Source organism: Haliaeetus leucocephalus, unplaced genomic scaffold, assembly GCF_000737465.1.
Source record: "Haliaeetus leucocephalus isolate CR32 unplaced genomic scaffold, Haliaeetus_leucocephalus-4.0 Scaffold295, whole genome shotgun sequence".
In the NCBI taxonomy this organism is placed as follows: Eukaryota; Metazoa; Chordata; class Aves; order Accipitriformes; family Accipitridae; genus Haliaeetus; species Haliaeetus leucocephalus.
In genome coordinates, this window is record NW_010972731.1 from 7,554,133 (window position 1) to 7,577,136 (window position 23,004).

Consider the following 23,004-nt stretch of genomic DNA (forward strand, 5'->3'; position numbering starts at 1 on the left):
CCCCCCCCCCCCCCCCCCCCCCCCCGCTCTATTTGTGAGAATAAAATACGAAGTGCTTTCATTCAAGTAGGTAATCCCCAGAGAACAAATTCCTTTTGAGAGCTTGGGTAGGTATTTTCACTGTTGTGTTGGATTAATTTGCATTTAGAATTTCTGGTTCAGTGCATAATGGATTGACCTTACGCTGTTTTGTAATTCTGCAATATTCTGTTACTCATTACGCACCCAGTACTTCTTGTATCACTGGTGAAAAATAAACTGAGATCTGCTGTGTAAAATGCAGGTAGTACTGTTGATGACACTTGACCCAGCCATAGAAGGAGGAATGTGTTATTTTTAAAAAGATGTTGTCAAAGCTTGTAATCCTAAAATTAGATCTCCAGTGTAGGTCGGATTTGGATCGTTTGTGGTGATCCGCATGGCTCTTACAGAGGCCATCCGCTTTCGCAGCACTTCAGAGCATATTTGCAGCTGCTTCCCGCACTGTCGATACTTCCAGCTGCGCTGGGGGCTGCAAAGTCAAATGTAACTGTGAATGCACCATCAAGTCTGGCTTGGTGGGTCCCAAAGTAAAGTGGCCAGGTAGTGCTGCCGTGTTCTGGGCTGCAAGATGAAAGTTAGATTTCTGTTCCTTGCCTCCCCTTTCTGTAGACTCTGTGAGTAATGAGATAAGCTTTCCATTGAGCTCAAATACTGCCTTGGTAATTTAAGTAGACATGTAGTAAGAAGAGGTGTTATAGAGAAAACTTAAACAAATTTGTGTCTGTAAATCTATTTTATGGCTAAATGGCCATACAAGCTGGAATTGGTTTTTATCTGTGAATCTGAGGCAGGACTGTAAAATCAGTGTAGAATCTAACCTTGGGATTCATGAATATGCATAAATTTGAAGGCAAATTATCTTTCAGCATTAACTCTTTAAATAAAGAAATAATTTGGCCACCTGCTGTCTGTGAAAGCTGACCTTGTTCTCTCACTTGTAAAAGGGAGTGGAAAGCTTCCAAAACTTTTAATTTTGAACCATTTCCTCTTCTCAGAAATTACACTGAAGAAGACAAGCATTTAAGCTGTGAAAAATGGAAATGAAACCTTTCTTCTGGAGTTAACCCTGTTCTTCAAACCATTTGCCAATCTGTGCTTGTAACTCATTTCCTAAATAATTTTGAAGGTTGAGGAAGGGCATTGATGGTAATTTCAGTGTCTTCATTTTACTGTTTTATTCACATGAATTACTGTTTTCTCTGCTATACAATAGCAAGAGAGAGCTCATAAGTGTGCTACTTGTTGGCTTTTATGTATAGTGCCAAGCTGCTTCGCTTCTCGTAGTACTCTTCTCCAAGTGACCACAATGTACGGTTACCCCTCTTCCTGTTTGGTTTTGGGAGTGATGTTTGTATTGCAGTAGGATGTTATACTGTAGGCAGTATAATGATATCCTCTGCTTATCCAGTTGTTCTGTAAGAATTATTTATGAATAGGGGGAAAAAACCCTCACCAAACTGTGAAAGAGAATTAACTAGGTTTGAAAATTTCTCTAGCAGTGTGGCATCCAGTGTAAGAACAATGTCTTTGCTATCATTTTTTCTGGATTATTATATTCCTGAATTTTAAATACAGGCTTGTGCTCAGTTTTGTTGTCAAAGATTTCTGGTTCCTGTTTGTGGAAAATGAGACTTTCCAAAAGCACAGTGGGTTTGGATTTGTACACGTAACAAGCTATTGCAAGAAAACTAGGATGTGAATTTACAGCGTCAGGCAATGGGAATCCTTTTCCTGTGCTATAAATAGAAGCTGACTTATTGTTATGATTTGGGTTGTGTTTGTGTGTTTTTTGCTCTGTTCAGGTGTGGTGTCACTGTCTTGTCTGTCGGGGGAACTTCTTCCTTAGTCAGCATCTGGCAACGCTTTCCTCTTAGCCTGATTCTTTGCAGACTGGCAAGAAGTGCTGTCCAGGCCCTGGGTTCTCCGATTTGTCCTGGTATAGAGGTCTCTGAGGATCGCCTGTCTCTGTCATTCCACCCTGATAGTAAGGAGAGCAGATCTCTAGCTATTTGTGTGTATTCACACCTTAGAGGTAAGGCACATGCTTTGGCTTTATAATGTGTTGGAACTTCTCATAGCAGCTGCTTCAGCGTGTCTTGGGTAGGAGAGGCTCTTGGTGGCTCTTTAAGGCTTTATATTTCACTTACATTCCTTTGAAATTATAGTGGGGTGCAAATATCCCAGATGGTACTGTTTGGATCCCTTCGTACTGAGGATGTGCTTTCATAATACAGAGCTGCTCAGTAGCATGGCTGGCCTGAGATCGCCTGCCTATGCCCCCAGTATTGCAGTGTTTTGGTGTCTCTGTTGCCAGCACAGCTGTTGAGGACTGTCCTGTAAACTGAATAAGGGAATCTGCTTGAGCTGTTTGAGTGTTATTTTCTAGCGATGACCAGAAAAATCTCTTTGTGTAACTGCAGTATGAATCTTTGGATGAAAACTTGTAGTTATCTTTCCATGTATTTCATGAAAGAGGGGATATTTTTATGTAGATTAAGATGTCTGTAGAGACTGCCTTGAAATCATAGAATGACTGAATTAATAACTGTTTTCAAAAATTCACTTTTAGACATTTACTGTAAGGAGCGTGCATAACATATGTTGTCTGCAGTACTGTTAATTAAAATTTTATGCAAATTTCTGGTGAACTTCTTATGTTTGATGTTAATTTTCACACTTTTATTGCCTGCTTGATATTAAAGGCTTCTCATACATTTCCGGTCCATACTTAGCTGGACTATATGTGTATTTACCTTCAGGCTTGATATGAAGGGCATTTTATCAGTGCAGACAAACCCTGGTTTGAGTTTTACATTCCAGAGATCTGAATGGATTCTGCTGAAAGACTGTATATAGGTGGGTTTGTATGGCTGTTTCTTTGAACTAAGTTTATTAAGGAGTTTTGTGGCTTGGCCTCATTTCTGTGTTAATCTTAGCAAATTAAAGATGGTTTCCTCATGTAGATTTCATTTACTGAATTTCATCTCTTGTGAGAGCGAGCTGTTGAGAAGTTTAGTCAAGAATTCATTCTGTCTGGACATTGTATCTAGAAAAGCACCGTGAGAATTCATTGGGGTTATTTGTGTAATGAAGCTATTGGAATAGGAAAAAGGAAAGGGGGCATTCCCCTCCAGGTTACCCTTGATAGCACAGGTAAGCTTCACCTTCTTGTCTACAGAATTATATGTTTCTTTTTCTATCTATTTAAAGATGACAAGCTACTTATAAAACAGAGAAAATGGCTTGTAGGGACCAAGGAAGAGAAAATGAGGAAGGCTCACCTAAAATGAACAAGACTAACAACTCCCTCTTCCACTCTCTGTTTAACCTTTTAAAGAAATCTGTTCAAGCTGATAGCCTTTTTCCTGTTGTTAGCAAGGAATAGCAGCTTTAATCAACTAATCTTACTTTCTGCTTTCTTTGCAACTGTACTGTTAAAAATGCAAACTCAGATTTTTGCTGAAGTTGCAAGTGCATTGTACTTCCTTGTGGTTTGTTGTGAGAAGTTAATTCACTGAGGTCTCTGGAAAAAAAAAATTCTAAACTTTCTATGTAAGTATTTGACCATGCGTTAGAAACGTTTTCTCACTTCTATGCAGTAGGGATATTTGGCTTTTTGATCTCTTGAATCATAAGATAGGCTGTTACGGTGCTCCGAGACCGGTAATAATCAAGTAGAATACTTTCTTTGTGTGGTGTGGAAGCAGAGAGTTTGTAAAGCAGATACTGAAAGGCTTACAGAGTTCTCGGTGAGGATTACTGCTACTGCCAAAATAGTTATCTCAAATGTTGGTACAACTAGATCGGGAGGGGGAATAAAAAAATCTATCATCTTTCCACCCCAGTCATCCTTTGTGTTTTTAATAGAGTAAAATGAAGTTTAGAGTAAATTGTCTTTAGTGGGTTAAAAGTAGAATAGGATTAGAAAACATGTCTTTCCTTCAGGAAAAGGAAAAAATAGACATTAATGCGATTCTCGTTAAATGCCTTTGTTTTCATGAATCGAAGATATGAAGATAAAGAATCATGCCAGCAAAATCTCTAATTTTCTGGAAGGATGAAAAATGCTCACTTCACTTCTTTCAAGCAGAGAACACATTGGATTATTTGCTCTATGTTTACTTTTCTGAAGCACTACTCCAGACTTACTCTCTGCTAGCAGACTTCCTCAGAAGCTTCACCCTAGCAAAATTTCCAGTCTGGGGAATGGGGGCTGCTATAAATTGGGCCTCCTGCACATGTATGTATTCCAAGCTCACTTGCTTTTGGGGTGTAGCTTTGTTGGTAATTCAACTAATAAATCTTAAACATAAGCCTAAGTGTTTCCCAAATATAGGATTTTCTCCAAACCATTTCTGCACTTGATGAGGCTATGATTTTTATTCTGCTCCTTGCCTGCACTTTACAGCAAAACCAGGAATATTTTTCCTTCATTTAGCTGCAGCCTCTATGGAGAGCACAGCAGGTCCTTGGGTCCTGCATTTGGCGGCTTCTCTGAAACCGGGTGTACAGGTTCCTAGTGTGTGTGGTGTAGTTGGGCAGGAATGAAGGCTCTTCGCTTTCTGGTGCCGTTTTTTGGAGCTTGACAGCTTTATGTTATGTTTAATCAGCTCCTTAAAAAGTGAGGCCAGGGTTGGATTATTTTTACTCTTCTCACAGGCTGCCTTGCAGCAAAGCTTGTGACTGTGTCTGTGCAGCCTGGTCACCTCACTGATTTGACAGAAAAACCAGTGCTAAAAAGCTAATTTTCTGTGAGACTTTAAGTTGCGTTTTACTGTGCTGTTGTGTAATTGCTAGATTTGATGCAAGAGAGAGAAAGGGGAAGCGGTTGCAGGGTTGGGAGGCCACTGGGTTTGGTGCTGGCTTACAATTAGCTTGGGATGGCATGTGAAATTGTACCCTGGTTGTCCATGTGCCTGCTTATGTTGTGATTATGATTAATTCTTGAGGTATTTATTTCATTGGCCAAGGTTAGTGATGTTTAGGACTAGTAGGTGTTCCGTGTACTGTAAATTTTACCTTTCCAAATATCGTGTGGTATTAAAATGAATTTTTTCTAAAGCCTGTGAAGTTGTAACAAGAAATAAAACAAACTTCTCTCTTTTTTTTTTTTTTTTTTCCTCTTTGGTTGGGGAGGTACACATAGGTGAGGCATTTGATTGTATAGGGTATGTGACTTTTAAAAATATTTTGGTAAGGCCTCTCATCTCTGGCCTCACCAAAACTCTCATAAGACAAGAATGTTTTTCATAGATTTACAGCGGGTTAAAAGACAGGAAATGGGGTTAGGAGTAAATGGTTGGTTCCCACAGTGAAGGGTTATTCCCAGTGAACTGTCCTGCAAAGATCAGTGCTCTTGCAAATACTTCCTTTTCCGGATCGTTTCTAGATAACAAGGTGGCCAAATTGAACCAAATTAGTAAAATTTAAAATGAATCTTGAATTGAAGGGAAGGATGAAAGATTGAGACCGGCTGAGTGATAAAATGGCAGATGAAATAGCCTCAAAGCATTTGCATAGGGAGAAGAAATGACCCTGGTTTCATGTGCATGAGTAGAGGCACAGTTACCAAAAGGCAAGTAGACTTTTAGAAAGTATTTGATAAAGAATGGGAAATCCTAAGCTGTAAATGACTGTTGTGTTATAAACTTTTGTTACTGCCAAATATGAAATGTCGATTGCTTGGAACTGTGTGTATCTCAAGAAATTGAAGTGTAATACATGCATAGAAAGACATCAGGGGTGTTTGGAGGTACAGAGCAGCTTCTAAGTAGAGGGACTGCATTTCAGGGGATCCTCAGTTCAGAAGGAGATGGCCAATTTCTATAAAATCATGAGTGACAATAAAGAAGCCGAAGGTGACTTGTTCTTTCTTAAAAAGCATGCCCCCTATCTGCAGCTTGGGGAATAAATGTCCAAATTTAAATTAAGCTGAAGTACTTTTTTTGTGTAGCATGCTCACTGCACCGGTGTTGCGTGCTTGCTGAGGGTGAAGTGGGAAGTAGAAGTGGCCTCAAAAAAAAGGGTTGGTGGACACACAGTGTGCCTGTTGCTGGCTGGTAGAACCTCCACCACAGGTTGCATCAAAGATGCCTAAGCTGCTGATAATATAAGGCAAGGGAATATATATGTTCTTTTCTCATACTCTTTACCTGAGGATTTGTGTCTGAGGATGTTGGGCTCGGTGGACTTTTTATCTTCTAGGTCTAGGAGGTTTTGTAGTTCTCATGTTTTTGATTTTTTCATGTTACCTATTGCTTTTCTGGTTGGGTGACAAGCTAAGCCCTTATGGGGGGTTTGCATTCTTCGGATCTGGGATCCACATCATCAGTATAGTCGTGTTCATGGTTAGGCTGGCGCTTGTATCCTTTGGTGGCTCCAGTTTTACCAGCTGAAGAAGTTACTGCCTGCAGCCTGCCCTTAATTCTTTGTGACCATCTTTCTACCAGATGCTGCCACCTCCTTGGATAACTTGTTTCAGCTTTGTCTGTGAAATTGCCTTAATCCATTATTGACATAAAGAAATGGTTTAGGTTAGATGATGTGTGTTGGGGCGGTGTGTGTGTATGTGTGTATTTTTTTTTTAATTGGTGCCTCAGCTTTTGAGAGTAATGGATTAGAGAGTGACCACAAGGGCAGGTGAGCCAGCAGATTTGGGCAATGTTAACTTTTGGAGTGAAGCAGCAGTCATGAGCACCTGGGAATGTTTATATAGGGTCATCCTTTTCAAATTCTGGGTTTATAATGCACAAACCTGTAAATGCCCCAGGAGAAGGTGCCCCTTTTTATTCCTGTGGCTACTAGCCACCTGACAATAGATCAACATTCTTCTACAACTGGTTTTAAATATTGGGGAAAACACCAAGATGATGCAGTTTAGCGTTGATCTCATTTAAAGTTAGTTTTCCAGGATGCCATAATAGTGTTTGATTCTGCCAAAAATTAGCTTTAGTGGAACAAAATAAAATACAGTAACTCATTGGACCTGTTCTGTGGTAGTTTACCTTGTCCAGCGTGGTCTTCTAGGAAGGGTATATGCCTTTATGCTGAGAAAGTAATTGCAGAGCTCCACGTTGTCCAACTTGATGCTTAATTCTGCTTTCACTCTGAATGGTACCAATGTTAGGCTTGCAATTTGTGCTTTACTTCTCTCCCCTGTCTTTTGGAAGTGGTAACTGTTGCTTCTTTGGAGTGTTTGAAGAAACATTATTAGAGGACATCTTGAATGTGCAATCTCTATTAATGTGGCAAGTTCCGTTATAGAATCAGTGCTTAGTGTTCATGCAAGTGGTGACTATCAAAGATGGCTATGCTAACTGTGTTAACATAATAGCAAAATCTGCCAGTTTACTCAAGTAATGTATTCTAAAGCTTAATAGGCCTCTGTTTACTTGAAACTTAAATAAATAAGTGAGACAGCTTTCCAGCTGCAGAGCTTGTCCTTGGGTTTTCTTGCCAGTCATTTTGGTTTTACAATTCCATTTTCATATAATTAAAAATTCTTTTGTGCTGTGTGAAAGACACACAGAGCAGGAACTGTAGATCTGATGAGTGTTGTCAAATGTAGAAAGTAAATGTAATTGGAAAAAAAAAAATTTCCCCTCTAATCTGCTTAGCATTAAAGGTCACCTTGAGTTGGAGTGCGTCGTTCTGGTGCTTGTTTCTCTTCCCTAGGCCTCAACTGAATACAGAGCACTGCTCAAGATCTCTGCCCTGAAATCGAGTGTGCTTTAAACTTACCTGAAGTTTCAGAAAAAGCTTGGTTAATTTTTAGGAAGTTTGCTTATTCTCTCAGTATGCAGATTCCTACAGCAATGGTAGCAGACTGCAGTTGTCAACTGTTAGAGAGAAGCTAATGGCTGCTATGTGTGGAATTTCTAATGTAGTTTCATCTCAGGTCTGCAAGGTAGCATTGTAATTTCTGTAATTAAAAATTCTAGATAGGTTTTACCTTGTTGGGAAGTAAATCCATAAGTAATTTCTTGGACTTTGTTTCTGTTTTGTTTTTAAGATTTTTCATTTGCATCAGCATGAATATCTTCTTGCTTTTGTCTTGTTCAACAGTTCAGGTTTTTAATCTTCAGTGTTTAATATTACTTGTGAGAAGAGCAAGTTGTTTTCAAAATCAGATGTCCTGAAGAAATTCAGGGAGAAAATTCATCAGTTACCTCTAGCAGAATTTCTCCAAGGTGTATGTAGATTGCTTTCCATGTAGGAATAATTAAAGACACAACTAACGTGCTTTGTTTTCTTTCCTTACTCAGGTCATGATTTTCATTTTCTCGTGTCATTCTCTTGAAGAGAGGAAATGATTGTAGTGGAATGTGTTACAAATAAGCAACTGATACGGAGCCTTCGCAGTTTGGAAACGTTCATAGAAGAGCAAATATAGCTCTTTTTTGTTTGTGTTCTGGTATCTGTCTTGTTAAAAAGGGAAATAAAAATGACGACTTCGTCAATTAGACGGCAGATGAAGAACATTGTGAACAATTACTCAGAGGCCGAAATAAAAGTTCGAGAAGCGACCTCTAATGACCCCTGGGGTCCCTCAAGTTCATTAATGACTGAAATAGCAGATCTGACTTACAATGTTGTGGCCTTTTCTGAAATTATGAGTATGATCTGGAAACGACTGAATGACCATGGCAAGAACTGGCGACATGTATACAAGGCCCTTACTCTGTTAGATTACCTGATTAAAACTGGTTCTGAGAGGGTGGCGCAGCAGTGTAAAGAGAATATTTTTGCTATCCAGACATTAAAAGATTTTCAGTATATTGATCGAGATGGTAAGGACCAGGGCATCAATGTGAGAGAGAAATCCAAGCAGCTAGTGTCTCTTCTGAAGGATGATGAGCGACTCAAGACAGAGAGGGCCCAAGCCCTGAAGACCAAAGAACGCATGGCTCAGGTGGCCACTGGAGTGGGTAGCAATCAGATCACTTTCGGCCGAGGCTCCAGTCAGCCAAACCTATCCACCAGCTACTCGGAGCAAGAATATGGAAAGTCTGGAGGATCCCCAGCATCTTACCATGGCTGTAAGTACAAGCAAACACACATAAAAGAAGCTTCTTTTCCTTTTCTTTTGAGAGATTTTGAATTCTGTTTTGCTGTTATACGTGAGAGTAAATGGTGCCTGCTAAGAGGATTAATATGCTGACTGCAAGGGGCGTTTTGCAATGGCTGAGTCTTTGTAGGTCTCCTCCTGGCACTAATGTCTCTTCAAATGACTGGTTAAATGTTTGTTTTAGAGAGGATGTGTGTACTGACGTAAATCAATTTAAAAAGCAGTTGTTTACTGTCAATTCCCAAAGGTAGCGTTGTCAAGCTGCTTTTGTGAACATGTTCCAATGTTTGATGTGATAGGCCCCCAATCTCAGTAGGGAGACTTTGAATCGATTTTTTTGTTGTTGTTGTTGTTTCTAGTTTTAAAAGGAGTGCTTGAAAATCTGTTGTGTTGAGTTCTTTTTGTTTAGTATAATTAAAGAAAAAATAAGAAACGCAGAATATTTTCTGGATCATTTTGCTACTTTCTTTATGTTGCTGCTATTTTACTTCGGAAAGAGTATTGGTATTTAATTTCCTTTATTTCTTGTTCAGCAGTTCTTGGAGAGTAATGCTTTGAATATGTCTATGTTGAGATAGTTATACTATCAGCATTTGGTATGCAAGTATCAGTACTAAATACTATATTTCATTCTTAAAAAAAAATAATACAATGATGTGGGAAGAATGGATTCTTTATACCACTGCTTGGGGGAACTCCCTGTCATGTTAGGAAGAGGCCTGATTTGGCACTAAATCCTTCTTAATATAAGTAATGATCTGATGAAAGCTGCTTTGGCTGGAATGTCAGTGGTTGTGGTCTAATTCTGAAGGAAAATCTTTTCTTTAAATGAATGCTTATAGTGTGTGGAGGACTGTAACTGAGCCAGTGTGGTGAATCAATTGAGCACCAGTTTTAAGAATCTTAAGTTTTTCATGTCCTGTGTCCCAAAGCGCTTCTCAAATTATAAATACGTGAATGATGTCAGTACCCCTGACATGTACAGACGTTTTCTGTGGAAGGCAGTGGGAGGCAGCAGGGCAATTCAAGCTAGGATGAAGAAAATCTCTGTCCATTTAAAGCTATGGAAAAGAGCATGAACATTTTTTTTCAGAAGGAAATATTTTTAGGATGCAGGGTTCAAAAAAAGTGCATGAAGGTTTCCAGGTATGAGAATTTTTATCTTGTCTCTAATTAGCAGTGGAATAACAAACATCTTATTTTTCTGTAATAACTATACTTGAGCATTGATTCAGTGTGACTTTTTACAGAAGAACATGTATATTGTTATCATATCAATAACATTTTTTCTTTTGAGGTCTGTAGATCTTTGTTGACTACAGCAAAAATTCTTAATTTAGGAGATAGATTGAAATATTGTTGTTTTTAACTTATGCTGATGGACTGAAGTAATAGTCACTAAGGTATGCTGAGCACACCTTTGGTTTGTTCCACAGGGTTATTTCTTCACCAGCTCTTAACTTTAATTAGTGCATGTAACTATTGTTTGTCATGTTAAATGCTACCAGAGGCTTCAAACTATTCCTCACAGCAAGGATTGAGCAATGCAGGGTGTGTTTCTGAATTGTTGTTCCTTAGATTTTTGATGGAGGACTAGATGTCAAGAAGCAAGTTTGGTTATTCTTTCAGTACGAAGTGTTGATTTACTGGATTCTCTCATTTGCCTGTGTATGACTTCGCTGTATATCTTTATTTGCAGGATTGCTTTTGAGGTAATGATTTCTTAATCTGTTTTTTTTCCTCCCCCATAAGCATGTACCTAAGAAGCTTTAGAAATCTCAGGCTTTTTCTTTTTTCTTTTTTTTTTTTTCCCCTTTAGGTTCTTCCTCTGTTGTAGACTCTCCTGGACTTAATTAGCTATCAGCAAAAATACAGATGGTTGTTAGTTTTTATGATCTGCATCTTTTGAAGTTTTAATATGTTTCTTCTGTGGTTTAACTGAGTATAGCAAAGCAAACCAGCACCTTACAAAACAGCTGTGCTAAGTGCTTCCAATAATGGAAAACTTTGTGTAGAGCTTTGTCCTTTATCCTAGGAAACGAGGAAGGAGTTTCATCAAAATCCAGACATTTAATCTGTTACATAAATGTAGGGTTATTCTTGTGCCTTCTAAATTTAATGGAAAAGATGCTTTTCATTATTTAAAGTGAAAGAGATTGTATCCATCGTGTTTTCTTTTATTCTGTAACGATACCCTTCTTTTGTTCTGAAAATATGGATTCAGTAAAATATGTAAAAAGAATTAAGTTATGCTTAGCTCCTGGGAAATACTCTCCTTATAACAGTTTTAAGATGCGGTTTCTGTACTGTATATTATGGTAGAATTGTCTTTCATTCCTCTGAGCCTTTGAAGAGGAGATCAGAGGCATTTAGATTTGCAATCTATAGCATGAGATTTGCCTATTAAAAATGTACATCCACCCTCTTTGCTAAATATTTACTATGTCTTATTAACATTCAAATACAAATAAAGCTTGGGAGAGTGTAACAGCCTTTTTACCAACATAGATAGCTAAATGAAATGTTTCATCTCTCAGTGTTTTGGTATTAGTGCATTTTACTTTTGTTCCTTGCTAGATGCAGTGGGTGGGGATTGCAGATTTCGAGAATGCATTCCCCTTACTTGAAAAGACTGTGTTTGGCTATAAAATCTCCTCACTTTTGATACTTTCTTGCAGAAGAAAAGAAGCCTGAGCTGGCTGAAAGAGTTTAATAGTTTCTGCAGGACAGGTCACTAGGGGAACAAGTAATTTCCAGTGGATAATGTGTCCAGATTGTGTGTGAGGGATCTCTTCCCCCTTCTGTCAGTTACTGAAAGTGCAATATTGGATAAGTCAGTGGACCCTTTTTTGTTCAGTTTCTTCAGAAGGTTGAATTAGCTGCACTGTACAGTTTGTTTGTAAGTGTGCAATGCTCAAACTACTGCTCTTCTTCAGCTTCTTAAGCATGTGCGTAGGCTTGTATCCGACAGTGCATGTAAGAATTGGTTTTTGTATTTGATGTTGAGCCAGAAAGGTTTTTCTTGTAAAGTTGCTGGTCTTTGTGTCTCAGATTTATCCTTTATGAAAAAATAAAAGCAGTATTGGTAGCCTGTATAGTGTGAGAGAATTCAAGATGGAAAAGGATCTCTTGACTGATGTACCATCATGCCTCACTGCTGCAGGCAAGACACACTGGCAAATAAGGACATTTTCCTCGTTTCCTTGCAGATATTTTCATCTCATCTCTAACAATCCTTTAGAAACTGTGGAAAGTGAAATGGTTAAGCATGATAGTTTTTAATAAAATTCTTTCCCCCAAAGCTTTGCCTTAATCACTTTGTTGGCCCTGAAGATCTCTGTGCTGTAAAGCTTGTATAATTCTAGGGAATACATTATGGCATGTGAATATTACTGACTATTCATGCAAACATTTGTAAAAGTATTAGGGTTTTTGCTATCTAGTCTTGTAATCTGTAAATGGAAGCCAAGAGAGATACTGTAAAGCTAAAAGCAAAAATAAATCTCCTCCCAACCTCCATCTTGTCAGCAGTTTCTGACATACTGTGGACAATTGGCTATCTTCCAGCTTTAAGCCAGGGGCAATTACTGTTCAAGTTAGGAGTTATTAAATATACCATGACAAAATACATAAAAGTTCTTATTTATTTTGGAAAACCTGTAAATTGTATGGAGTTGCATGAAATCTGGTATCAGGTTTTATTTCACGTTAAGGGAATGTTCTTGTGTGGTGCTGAAACTAAACCTACTGGGGAGAGGAAGGAGTAGAAGGTCAATATTTGAAATCTTTTGGAGCAGTAGTTCCCCACCCCTAATCTGTCTTTGTGTCTAAATATTGTCTTTATGCTAGACATTAGTCACCCAGTTTTGAAAACTTCAGCCTTTTGTTCCTAGCCTTGTTTCATCTACAGCTGCCAGTGACCACTTAAATAGGATTCTGGATTGATGGCTGCATGGGGAAAAGTAGGGTGTTCTTTATATAGACCTCTTAAGTCTGAAATGTGATGCTGTTTCAAGCTTGGGAGTGCATTTCTTAGAGTTTACTGGTCTTGATAAAGTCCTTCATCTAGTAGCTATCTTTTTAAAGCATTCTTTCAGCAGAGGCTTACACAGGGATATTACTCTGTTGCTACACTGGAGTGGTCAGCATGGCAGAAGTGTAACCTGCAGTCACTGCAGTGTGGCAGACCGTTTAGAGTACCTGCAAAACGCTGTGCTAGAGCACCTCGGGCCTGCAGAAGCTCTTAGGAGATGGGGCAGGAGTGTAGGGACTCAGATTACCTTGTTCTTTCTCAGCCGTCTTAGGAGCAGGTTAGTTGTGTTGTCTTTAGCAGACCTATCTGGATTGTCACAGTTGAGCTGTGGCTGCTCAGGAAGCAAGCAGTGTAGTCTGCTGCAGCTCCTTGTGGCTGGGGTGGTTATGGAGTCAGAAAAATGATGGAAAAACTAGCTGGAGGGAAGTGACTGACAGCCAATTCCTTGGCAACCTTGCCCCCAGAAGATAGTGTGTTTGGATTAGCTTCAGCTTTGAAGGATCCCTGGAAAATGCTGGTCCTCTCCCTGTACTGCCTTCATGTTTTAAAACCAAGTTTACTGAAGCTGCGCTTTTTAAAGAGGTCCAATCCTATTATGCCTAAACGAGGACCTACCTGTGTTATTTTGGGTTGTACATGTGTCCTTTCTTTTGGCCATCTGCTGCCTTGGGTTTGGGTTGCACTTAGAAATGTTGGCAGACCAAGACTGTTGTGTGTTTTAATGTCCTGATTTCATGAACACAAACGTGGCAGAGTAGGGAACAACGCAATGTGCGTAGTGTGACCTGATTTTAGAGGAGTGCTTTGCCTGGAGGTAGGCCGCTTGGTTGAGAAATCAGATTCATTACACATGCATTACACATTTGATAAAAGATTGGTGAAAGATGGACTGAAAAAGGCTTTTCTGGATCTTGTGAAATGCCAAGTCTCTTAACCTTACCTGTAAAGATTTTTTTGAGCAATTTTCTTTAGCTGAAATAATGAGTTTTAATATTTCCAGTGATTATTCACAGTAAGTTGACTCATTATTTAAAAACAGTTTTGTGAAGCATCAGCAAGTTTGCGTTCACTCATCTATGTCAGTTTTGTCTCCCTTTTTGCTTGGAGTGGAAAATAATTCAGAGGAATTACTAATTTGGGTTTGACACTATAGGAATTTCAGAATGCTCCTGTTTTTAAAGTTTTGTTTTGTTTGGTTGGGTGTTTGGTGGGGTGGTTTTTTTGTTTGTTTGTTAATATAATCTGTTCTGCATTTGTACATGTTGGAGTACATCCCTGGCCTTTTATCTTAGGGAATATATGGCATATCATCCAGCAATGAGTCTGGATGAGCTGCATGGATAATTTCTATAGTTTGAGGTGTTGAAGGAATTTGATAGACTCCTGTGTTATCTGTCAGATGTCACTTGACAACTTGATTTAATCCCCTCATCATACTTTTGTTTTTCTGGTGCTCTAAGTAAAGGTGAGAGATGCCATTGGTGTAACCAGGCTTCTGTAGTTGCAATAAATTATCTGACTGTGTCTATTAAGATGAGTGTAGGGATCACCTGAGAGAAAAAAATGCTCTTTAACCAAAACAAGCTTTAAGGATTTGTTCAGTATTAAATTAATTTCAAAAGTGCTCCATCTGCTTCACCGCAATTAGAAATCATGCAGTAAGGCTGATCAGCTCCACCTTGCCACATTAATAGGTGCTATTAATTCTCTTCTTGTATTTGAGAGATCTCTTTAATTCCCAATGGAAAGGTGGATTACACAGTTCCTTCTAGATTAAGCAGCTTGCACATTCCCTTTCGTAATTTGAGAGGTTAGATTGGCTTTTTGAAAGTGTCCCATCTTTATTTGAATAGTCTTTTATTTGAAGGCTAACAAATGGGATCTCTGCTTGGTTCCCAAGTGAAATGCTATCAGTTTCTATGTTCTTACCTTGATGATATTCTAATTTTTCAAGTCAGCCTTGGTCTTGTCTAGCTTTGTAGGCATACCAATTGAGTGAGGAAGCAGCTTTTCTTTCTGAACAAATGTGACTGAGAACTGAATTCTGTTCTTAAGAATGCCACCTGCAAATTATAAAGCTGGGGCTTATTTTCCATGGCACTCTGTGCCATCACTTGGTCTAGGGTAGCATTTAAAAAACCCCAAACCCAACCCAAAAAACCAAGCACACACTTCTGAATGAAAATGCCCAGTCTGATTTTTATGCTGTGACTGGTTTTTATCATTAATGTAGGCAATGAGTCTGCTTTCTAGCTGTGTACTGTATATACACTTTAACTCACTAACTTAACCAAACATATAGACATCTACAGAGGGCTTCTAATATAGCCAAAATACAGTAAATTACCGATAGATATGTATGAGAGATGTCATAGCCTGTACTAGAGACAGATGGTGGAGCAGAATCCTGTTTTAGTGATTAACTGAGGTTGGAAATTATTTCCTTGCACTGCAGCTAGAGTCTTGTTGAGAAGACAGCCTGGTGGCATGTCTCCCTGCAGAAGCAGATACCCACGCTGTTGCTTCTGGGCAGCCTAGGGGGACCGGGATCTCCAAATTCTCAAAGCAGCAACAAAGCAGGGTTTAGCAGGTCAGAATTGATCTATTGAGTCCCATCTTACATAAACATCTGAGTTAACTGTCATGTGCTGTGGGATAAGAGATTCTTTGTGTGGCAGTGATACTGTTACTAAGGCAATAACCTTTATGCTAGATCCTTGCAACTAAAACGTTAGTGCAGGATGAGGCCAATAGAGAAGAGCAGTTATAATACTGCAGGATTTTAGGAGTGAAGTTGCTGGATAAAACCTGTCAGATTACTACCAAGAACAGTGTTTTGAATTTCCCTTAATCCTTTTTCAAAAAATGTGCTGGCAGCTGTTTAATGTAGATGGTTTTATAACCACTGCAGAAGTTTAAATGTAAAATAGCAACATTTTTATCAATGTTTTTTAATGTAAGTCCCAAGGAAGAATTTCAAATTGACAGTTTTTTCCTTTTTTTTGGTAAAAGGAGCTCTAAAGTGCCTTTTAGAGTTAATAAAACCAAGTAGAATGAATTGCTGAAGAGCCTAAAAGTGAAAAGAAATAAGCTATATCTGTGAGACCCCTTATTATCTGTGTTCAGATCCTGGAGCTGCTGAATGCTGGTCTCTGTTGGGAGCTGTGAGGTCATGTAGCTCTCTGCCAAAGCAAGCCTGCCGTTCCCGTGTGCGGCTGGGAGGCGAGGACCCACTATGGGAGGGCGAGTGAGACGCTTGGAGTAGGATGCAGTCCCTGCTTCTTGCAGCTTTTTAGTGCAAAAATGCTGTGTGCTGTTAAGCTGAAACTGGTGAGCACTTTCAGTAAGTAGTCCTTCATGTGGAAATGGGAGGAGAATCATCGGAGCTGACCCATTTCACATCATTGTAAAGTCATTCTACCATCAGCTGCTTAGTTGTTACGGAATGTAGTTATGTCAACAGAGATGGAAAAACTCCTATGCAAAAAGTGCAGGAAATTACATTCTTCCCTACAATTGCCATTAAAGAAGTAGAAGACCAGAAGGTACCTGCCTGATCATAGTCCAGTGGCCATCTGTTCTCAAGTGACTATGTTGGTGTCCCATTTGTATGCTTATCCAGCTCTGTGTTTAAACCAGTTATGACTCTTTCCTTCTATAATTCCTGCTGGAAAGCTGCTGCTTTCTATTCATATCTCAAATTTATTCATGGTCAGTTTATACCATTAGTTCTTGCCCCTTTATCTTAAATAGCTTTTCTCATTCTGTAGTATTTGCAAGCCTGATGTATTTAGCAATCGCAAACTGCTCAATCTTCTTTTTGCAAAGATAAGCACATAAAATATTCTCTGCGCTCAGAAGGGAAGCGTTTCCATGTCCATTCTGTTTTGAAATCATCTGTCTTGGATTTGAATGACTAGAATTGCATTTGTTATGTTAGATGAATTCTGACTAATGCTTTGATGCAGTAGTGCTAATGTTAGTAATAGCTGTATTAGGTTAGTGGCTGGGAGTTATCATGTGTTTTGGTACTAAAGAAAGTTCTTTACATCTCTGTCACTTGCAGTTGATGCCCCCAATTAGCAGAAGGTGGTCATCAAAGAAATTATTTTTCTTTCTCTGTATCATCCAATTTCCCTTCTCAGTCATCTGGTTTTTTTTAATATTCCTCTTTCTCCTTCTAGTTAGACAATTTTTTTAGTGTTAGCTTTGCATTTTCCCATAACCTCATGCATTTGTTTATTACGTAATTTTTCTTAAGATGGGTCTTAAAGCCAGTTCTTGAGAAACTGTTAGTAAACTTTCTTGGTGGTAGGCAGTATGACATAATCTCTTCTTCAACTGGTTCTTTACCTGTTTCAGTTCTTACACAACCTCTGTTTAACAGTAACATTCTATTTAGCATCATAAAATGCTTGGAGTCCACATAGATTAACTTTACTGCTTTTCCTTTTGACTGACAAATCAGAGAAGGATCTCAGTTTTTCTGTCATGGGCTACCTTTTGGTAACCTTGTGTTGAGTTTTAACCGGTTTTCTTTTTAATTCTCTTTATTTTCATATTGAAGAATATTCAAATTCTACAAACATTTTAAGGTTATATTTTCCATGCAGTCAACATCCTGTTATCTGATGCCCTCTTTATTCCTACTTTAAGTCTGTAATAGTCCATATAATATATTGGAGAGCCTGTCTGTGACTGTTGGAGCAAAAAGTACACATGAAGCGGGCTAAATTTAGGTAATTTATATCAGAAAGTTTGAAAAAGTAATAGACTTGAGTTATGAGTAACATCTTGTGAAGTAAGGAGCTTGTCTGGTTGGCTTGAAAGCTTCAGGATCAGCCCAACATGGAAGAGTTGTTCTGGGTGATAAATTTGTCCCTTTAGAAATGGAGTGGGATGGGATGGCACATTGGATGTATGGTGGAAAGGAAAGGTCATTCCTCATTTACAGAGTCACCTTCCTTCTGACCTGCTGGGTGAGAGAGAAGGTCGCACTTTTTATTTTGTGGTGTCATTTTGGCCTAAAGCTTAGGAGGAGACAAGACTATGACATATTTGGAGGATTAAAGTAGTGACTGAAGAAGTCTTTTTTTTTTATTTTTTTTTTTTTTTATTTTTTTTTTTTTATTACAGTGTGGCAATCTAGTTTTTTCATGCCCAGCTGACCTGCTAAGAAGGAACTTAATTTTTTTGAGCTTGACATGCTGGTTTAAAAATATGGTTCCTCTTTATTAAATGTCAGTATATATTTTGCCAAACTAATTATCATTCCAACCATTAAATACAAACTTCCTTGCCAAAGTAAGATAAAATTTTTGTGTAAATGATTTGGATGCTAGAGAATTATCTGAGAGAGAGCACAAAAATTGTTTAACTACTATATAGTGATAAACCTACTAGAGTTATCCCATTGGGATGGGAATTTCTGCATGCTACTGTAGTGAAAAGAGCAGTAAAAGATGATTTGTGTATTGAGAAATTGTGTATTTTAGCTGTCAAGATCAACTGTTATTTGAGGAGGAGTGGGGGAGATTACCAGCTAGTTCTCAGCTAAGAAAGGTCTTCATCCAAAGAAAGACCAACCAACAACAAAAACCAAACTACTCCCCCAACCTAAATACTAAACTTTTTTTTAACAGAGAATGATACAGTATTTTTGTAAATTTTGGGTATGAATAGCTGGCTTGTTTGTCTCTGAGCCTGCTTTAGTAGTTAAGAATAGTTCTTTATCTGTCCCATTAAGACTGCATTATTTTACAGAAAAGTGGGTGGTATCTGATTTTACCCTGATACTGGCCAACTCCCAGCAAATCCTTACTGACATTGGAAGATGTAAGAAATATCAACAAACGTTTTCTTGAACAATTAATTCTATAGGTTTTTCAGTCAGTGTCCTGCCGTCCAAAGCTTGATATGCTGACAGGGTATCCAGCATTCATTGGTGATGTTTCTTGATATTACAACCCTACTAACACAAAACCCCTTTGTTTTCCAGGAACATTTTTCCTTCAAAGCAATTGAACTGTCTTGCAAAGTTCTCCCTGCTTAATTGTTCTGGCTTGTTAACCTCAGCCTTGGTACAAGCTTTAACTCTGACAGCTGAGGGAGCTGATGGTGGTCGGCGAGTCGGTGGTCCCTGGCACCCAGGGGGCCTGTTGCTGTGCTGGGGACCTTTGAGAATGTCTGTGTGAAAGTGGGATGGTCTAGGTACCCGAGAAGTAATCAAACCTGTTATATCTTTTTGTTGTTTGGTGTGTTAAACTTGCTGGATTTTGTCTCCAACAGCTACGTCCCCTCGAGTTTCCTCGGAGCTCGAGCAGGCCCGGCCTCAGACAAGTGGAGAAGAGGAGCTCCAACTGCAGCTCGCGCTGGCAATGAGCCGGGAAGTGGCGGAGCAGGTCAGTTGCCGTGTAGGTTTTCCAAAGTGTCCATGCTTTGATAGTTGAGAATACAATCCTGTTTGTTTTTTTTTTTTTTTTTCTTTTCCAATGGCAGCTTGGCTTTGCTCCAGGTGGAATAGGGGGAGAGAAAGGCCATTTTGGAAGATGGTGCTCTTTTATTTATTTATTTTTTTAAATCTCTTTTTAAAGTTACTTCAGCCTCCAAGCTGTTGAGACTAGTGGAAGATGACAGTCACTTTGCAAGAAGACTTTCTGTGGGAGGATGTTAATCATCACATTGCTGAAGATGTTTTCAGTTAAGAAAACTGAAAACATGACTAGTCCTGAAAACCTTCATTAATGGGGCCAGCATAAGAAATGTCAGTGAATTCTGATTACAGTGAAATTTTGAATGATCTGTTCATTCAGTAAGATTGTCTGGAACAGAAGGGTGACCTGACACAAAGTACTAGAATATATAAAGAACCTGGTTTAAAATAACTTGGCTCCTAATCTATCACACGGGTTATGTTACTGTGTTAATTCTTAGGAGCTTCATTCTGAATTTGGAGTAAATGCTGTAATTGTGGATAAAGTTTACTGCGTGTTAATATATAACAAAGTTGTTGAATCTCAGCTATGAGTGAAAATTCAAGTCAGCTGTGCTGAGTGCCTCTAATATTTTAGAGGCTTCCTGTGACAAGTTTAGCTTACTGCTGTATCTTAAGCATTAGTATCTCTGTGCTTGGAAAGGGAAACTATCACCCAGTAAACTTTGTCATTATTGAGCAATAAAGTTAAAAGAAAATAAAAATCAGAGTCTATCAGTTGAAATAGCTTAAAAAATCGCAAGGGAAATACCAACTGGGGAATTAGTCAACTTCTGAAAGACGTGATGCAAGCAAAGATATTTAAAGTAGTTGAATGTACCACAGACATGGTAGTTTACAGATGTTAAAAACCTACAGAATATGCTTGGAGTTGGCTAGATTAATTCACTTAAGTGTTCTTTGTAACAGTTGCATCAGGTGTGGAGGGAAGCTGACAAAAGCCAGGAAGATTAAAATTTAAATCACTATGTCCTTCGGTGGTGATTTGAATGTTCAAGACCATTACAATAATTTAGAGATGGGATATTTACTTTAAGTTTTGTGGTGTTTCTAGCATTGTAACTGAATTTTGGAAAGGAAGTTTCATTTATAGCTTTCCCATTAGGTATAAAACAATACAAGGGTAAATTTCAGTCAGCAAAATGGATGTTGTTATGATCACACTGTTATGCTGGTGTTACAGGGTCAGGGCGCTCCTGACCTCTGTTTGAGGCAAGAATCACAAGAAATTCCCCCCCCCCCCCCTTGTGTTATGTACAAGTTACAGCAAATAATCCTGGCAATCCCACTGCGCGTGCCTGTGGTGCGCATCACTCCTAGGGTGGTAGGGAGTACTGCCCAGGCCTTCCCTCGCAGTGTCCTGCCAAGGGGGCTAGATACCTGGAGGGAGCAAGCAGCACAGTCTAGGCTAATGGTCTATATCAACAGTGTTGATTTCCTTTGCAGGAGGAGCGCCTCAGACGCGGAGATGATCTGAGATTACAGATGGCTCTGGAGGAGAGTCGCAGAGACACAATTAAAATTCCCAAAAAGAAGGAGGTAGTGCCTTCGACTAAGAAATTCCCGGTTATGCTGCCAAAAGCTGAAATACAGTAACACAAAATAGCTTAATACTGAGCTTTTTTATGCTTTTGGGATTGCTTTGTTGTATAGCTTAAAGCTTCTTCCATGTGGGTTAAATTTCAAACTACTAGTCAATGCAGGTGTGTAAAAGGAACAAAATTGCTTCTTCACTCTCATGGGTTTGTACTTCAGACTGGTAATGCTCTTGATTAAAGCTCAGATTATTCCTGCCCTCAGCATACCACTTTGTTGGACCTAATGGATGCTCTGCCCTCGTCGGCACCGGCCCCACAGAAAACGGAGCCTTGGGGACCTCCTGCTGTTGCAAACCAAACTGATCCCTGGGGAGGATCCACAGTTGCAGCTACTGCCTCTGACCCATGGCAATCATTTGGTAAGAATAAAGTGCCTGAAAGAATGCTTATTTAAAAGTTTTTGCTTTTTAATGTTGAGCTTTTCAAAGTTTCTCAATGTACAATGTCATGCTTGATAACGACAGGGTATTAGTCCATTTTGATTGTTTCCCTGTACTCTAGAACTAGTGTTCCCCTAACTCATTTCCAAGCAGAAACAAGTGGAAGTCGCACTCTGTTCCTGCTTTTTAAGCAGCTGGGTTTTTGTGTGTGCATTTTGAATCTTAAGAAAGAGGAGAAGAGTGAAGCTTCTGTTGTCTTTGTACAGCAAAAACAACTTGTCTCAGACTGGGGGGATGCTCATGCTTTGGCTGCTAGTTGTGACCAGTGTCGTGGGTTTATACTCTTGCCAGTATTTAATATAGTACTTGGGCAGGGTGCTGTGGTTAGGAGGCCGTAGATCTGAATTACCATGTCTTTAATTGCTCCTAGTGAAATGGGATGTGTATACTGTCAAAACCAAATGGATTAAATTGTTTAAATGGAGATTTTTATACTAAACAAAACCCCTGAGGTTACCATTTTGAATATTCGCTGTGTTTCATAAGCTTTTCATGCTAAATTCATGGAATCTGTTTCTGAAGTGAAAGATCCAGTGCTTCACATCTTAAAGAACAATTAAGCCCACTTTTTTGCATGTTTGCTTTTGTGTGTGAGTGTTTTGCTGCCAGTGTAGTGTGCTGTTTTCTAGGTTAGCCAAAGTCTGTCCAAGGAGTTACTCCTTTGCATAAGAAAGTTGATGGTTCCTCACAGTACATATTGAACTTGCTACGTCTGTGGAATTGGAGCTGGATCTACTTTTTGTTGGGTTTGGGTTTTTTTCTTTTTTGAGGGACAGGGGATTTCTGTGGAAATGGAAGCTTTTTCATGAAGACTGACAGCTTAGTTCTGTCAGTTTTGCTTCAGGCTGGTGATTCTACGACCTCTGCTATAAAGTGCTTCAAAGTCATTTGCATTAGCATTCAGCACACCACCATCCAGATTCCTGATAAAAATTTTGAAGTTTAATAATGAAATGCCTCCCCCCACCTCCATGGTGGCATTAAAGGCACCTACATAGCTGCTGGGCCAACTACAGTTCGTTGTTCTAAGTGTAATCTTTCTTTTTTGGTGATAAGCTGCAAGCATGAAATCAGAAAAAGTCCAAGTTTTGGGCCCTAAGGCTGTTCAGTGTATTTTTCTGTGGTTAAAAAACAAACAAAATCCACCCTCAAATCTTGATATATCATCCTCTGACAAGATTTTCCTTGCATCAGTTGCAGCTGTAGCATTTCCTCTCAGTGGCGCCCAACTTTATTAACACCATAGAACAACCCCTTGTTCCACCTTGCTGGTTACTTGGCTCCTAAGGGTAGTCTTGAAGCTGTCAGATTTATGAATTTGACTGCTAATA

General features: G+C 39.0%; 1 protein-coding gene across 9 annotated transcripts in view; it reads left to right on the top strand.

Moving 5' to 3' along the window:
- EPN2 (epsin 2) overlaps positions 1-23,004 on the top strand; it is a 47,297-nt gene that overhangs the window by 13,505 nt on the left and 10,788 nt on the right. For all 9 annotated transcript variants that reach the window (XR_774542.1, XM_010570401.1, XM_010570402.1 and 6 more), the window contains 4 exons: positions 8,307-9,080; positions 19,431-19,543; positions 21,082-21,174; positions 21,436-21,592. Coding sequence is in view for 8 of the 9 variants with exons in the window: in XM_010570401.1 (XP_010568703.1) it covers positions 8,486-9,080; positions 19,431-19,543; positions 21,082-21,174; positions 21,436-21,592 (958 nt within the window). In the remaining variant the exon portion in view is untranslated. The remainder of the gene's footprint in view (positions 1-8,306; positions 9,081-19,430; positions 19,544-21,081; positions 21,175-21,435; positions 21,593-23,004) is intronic.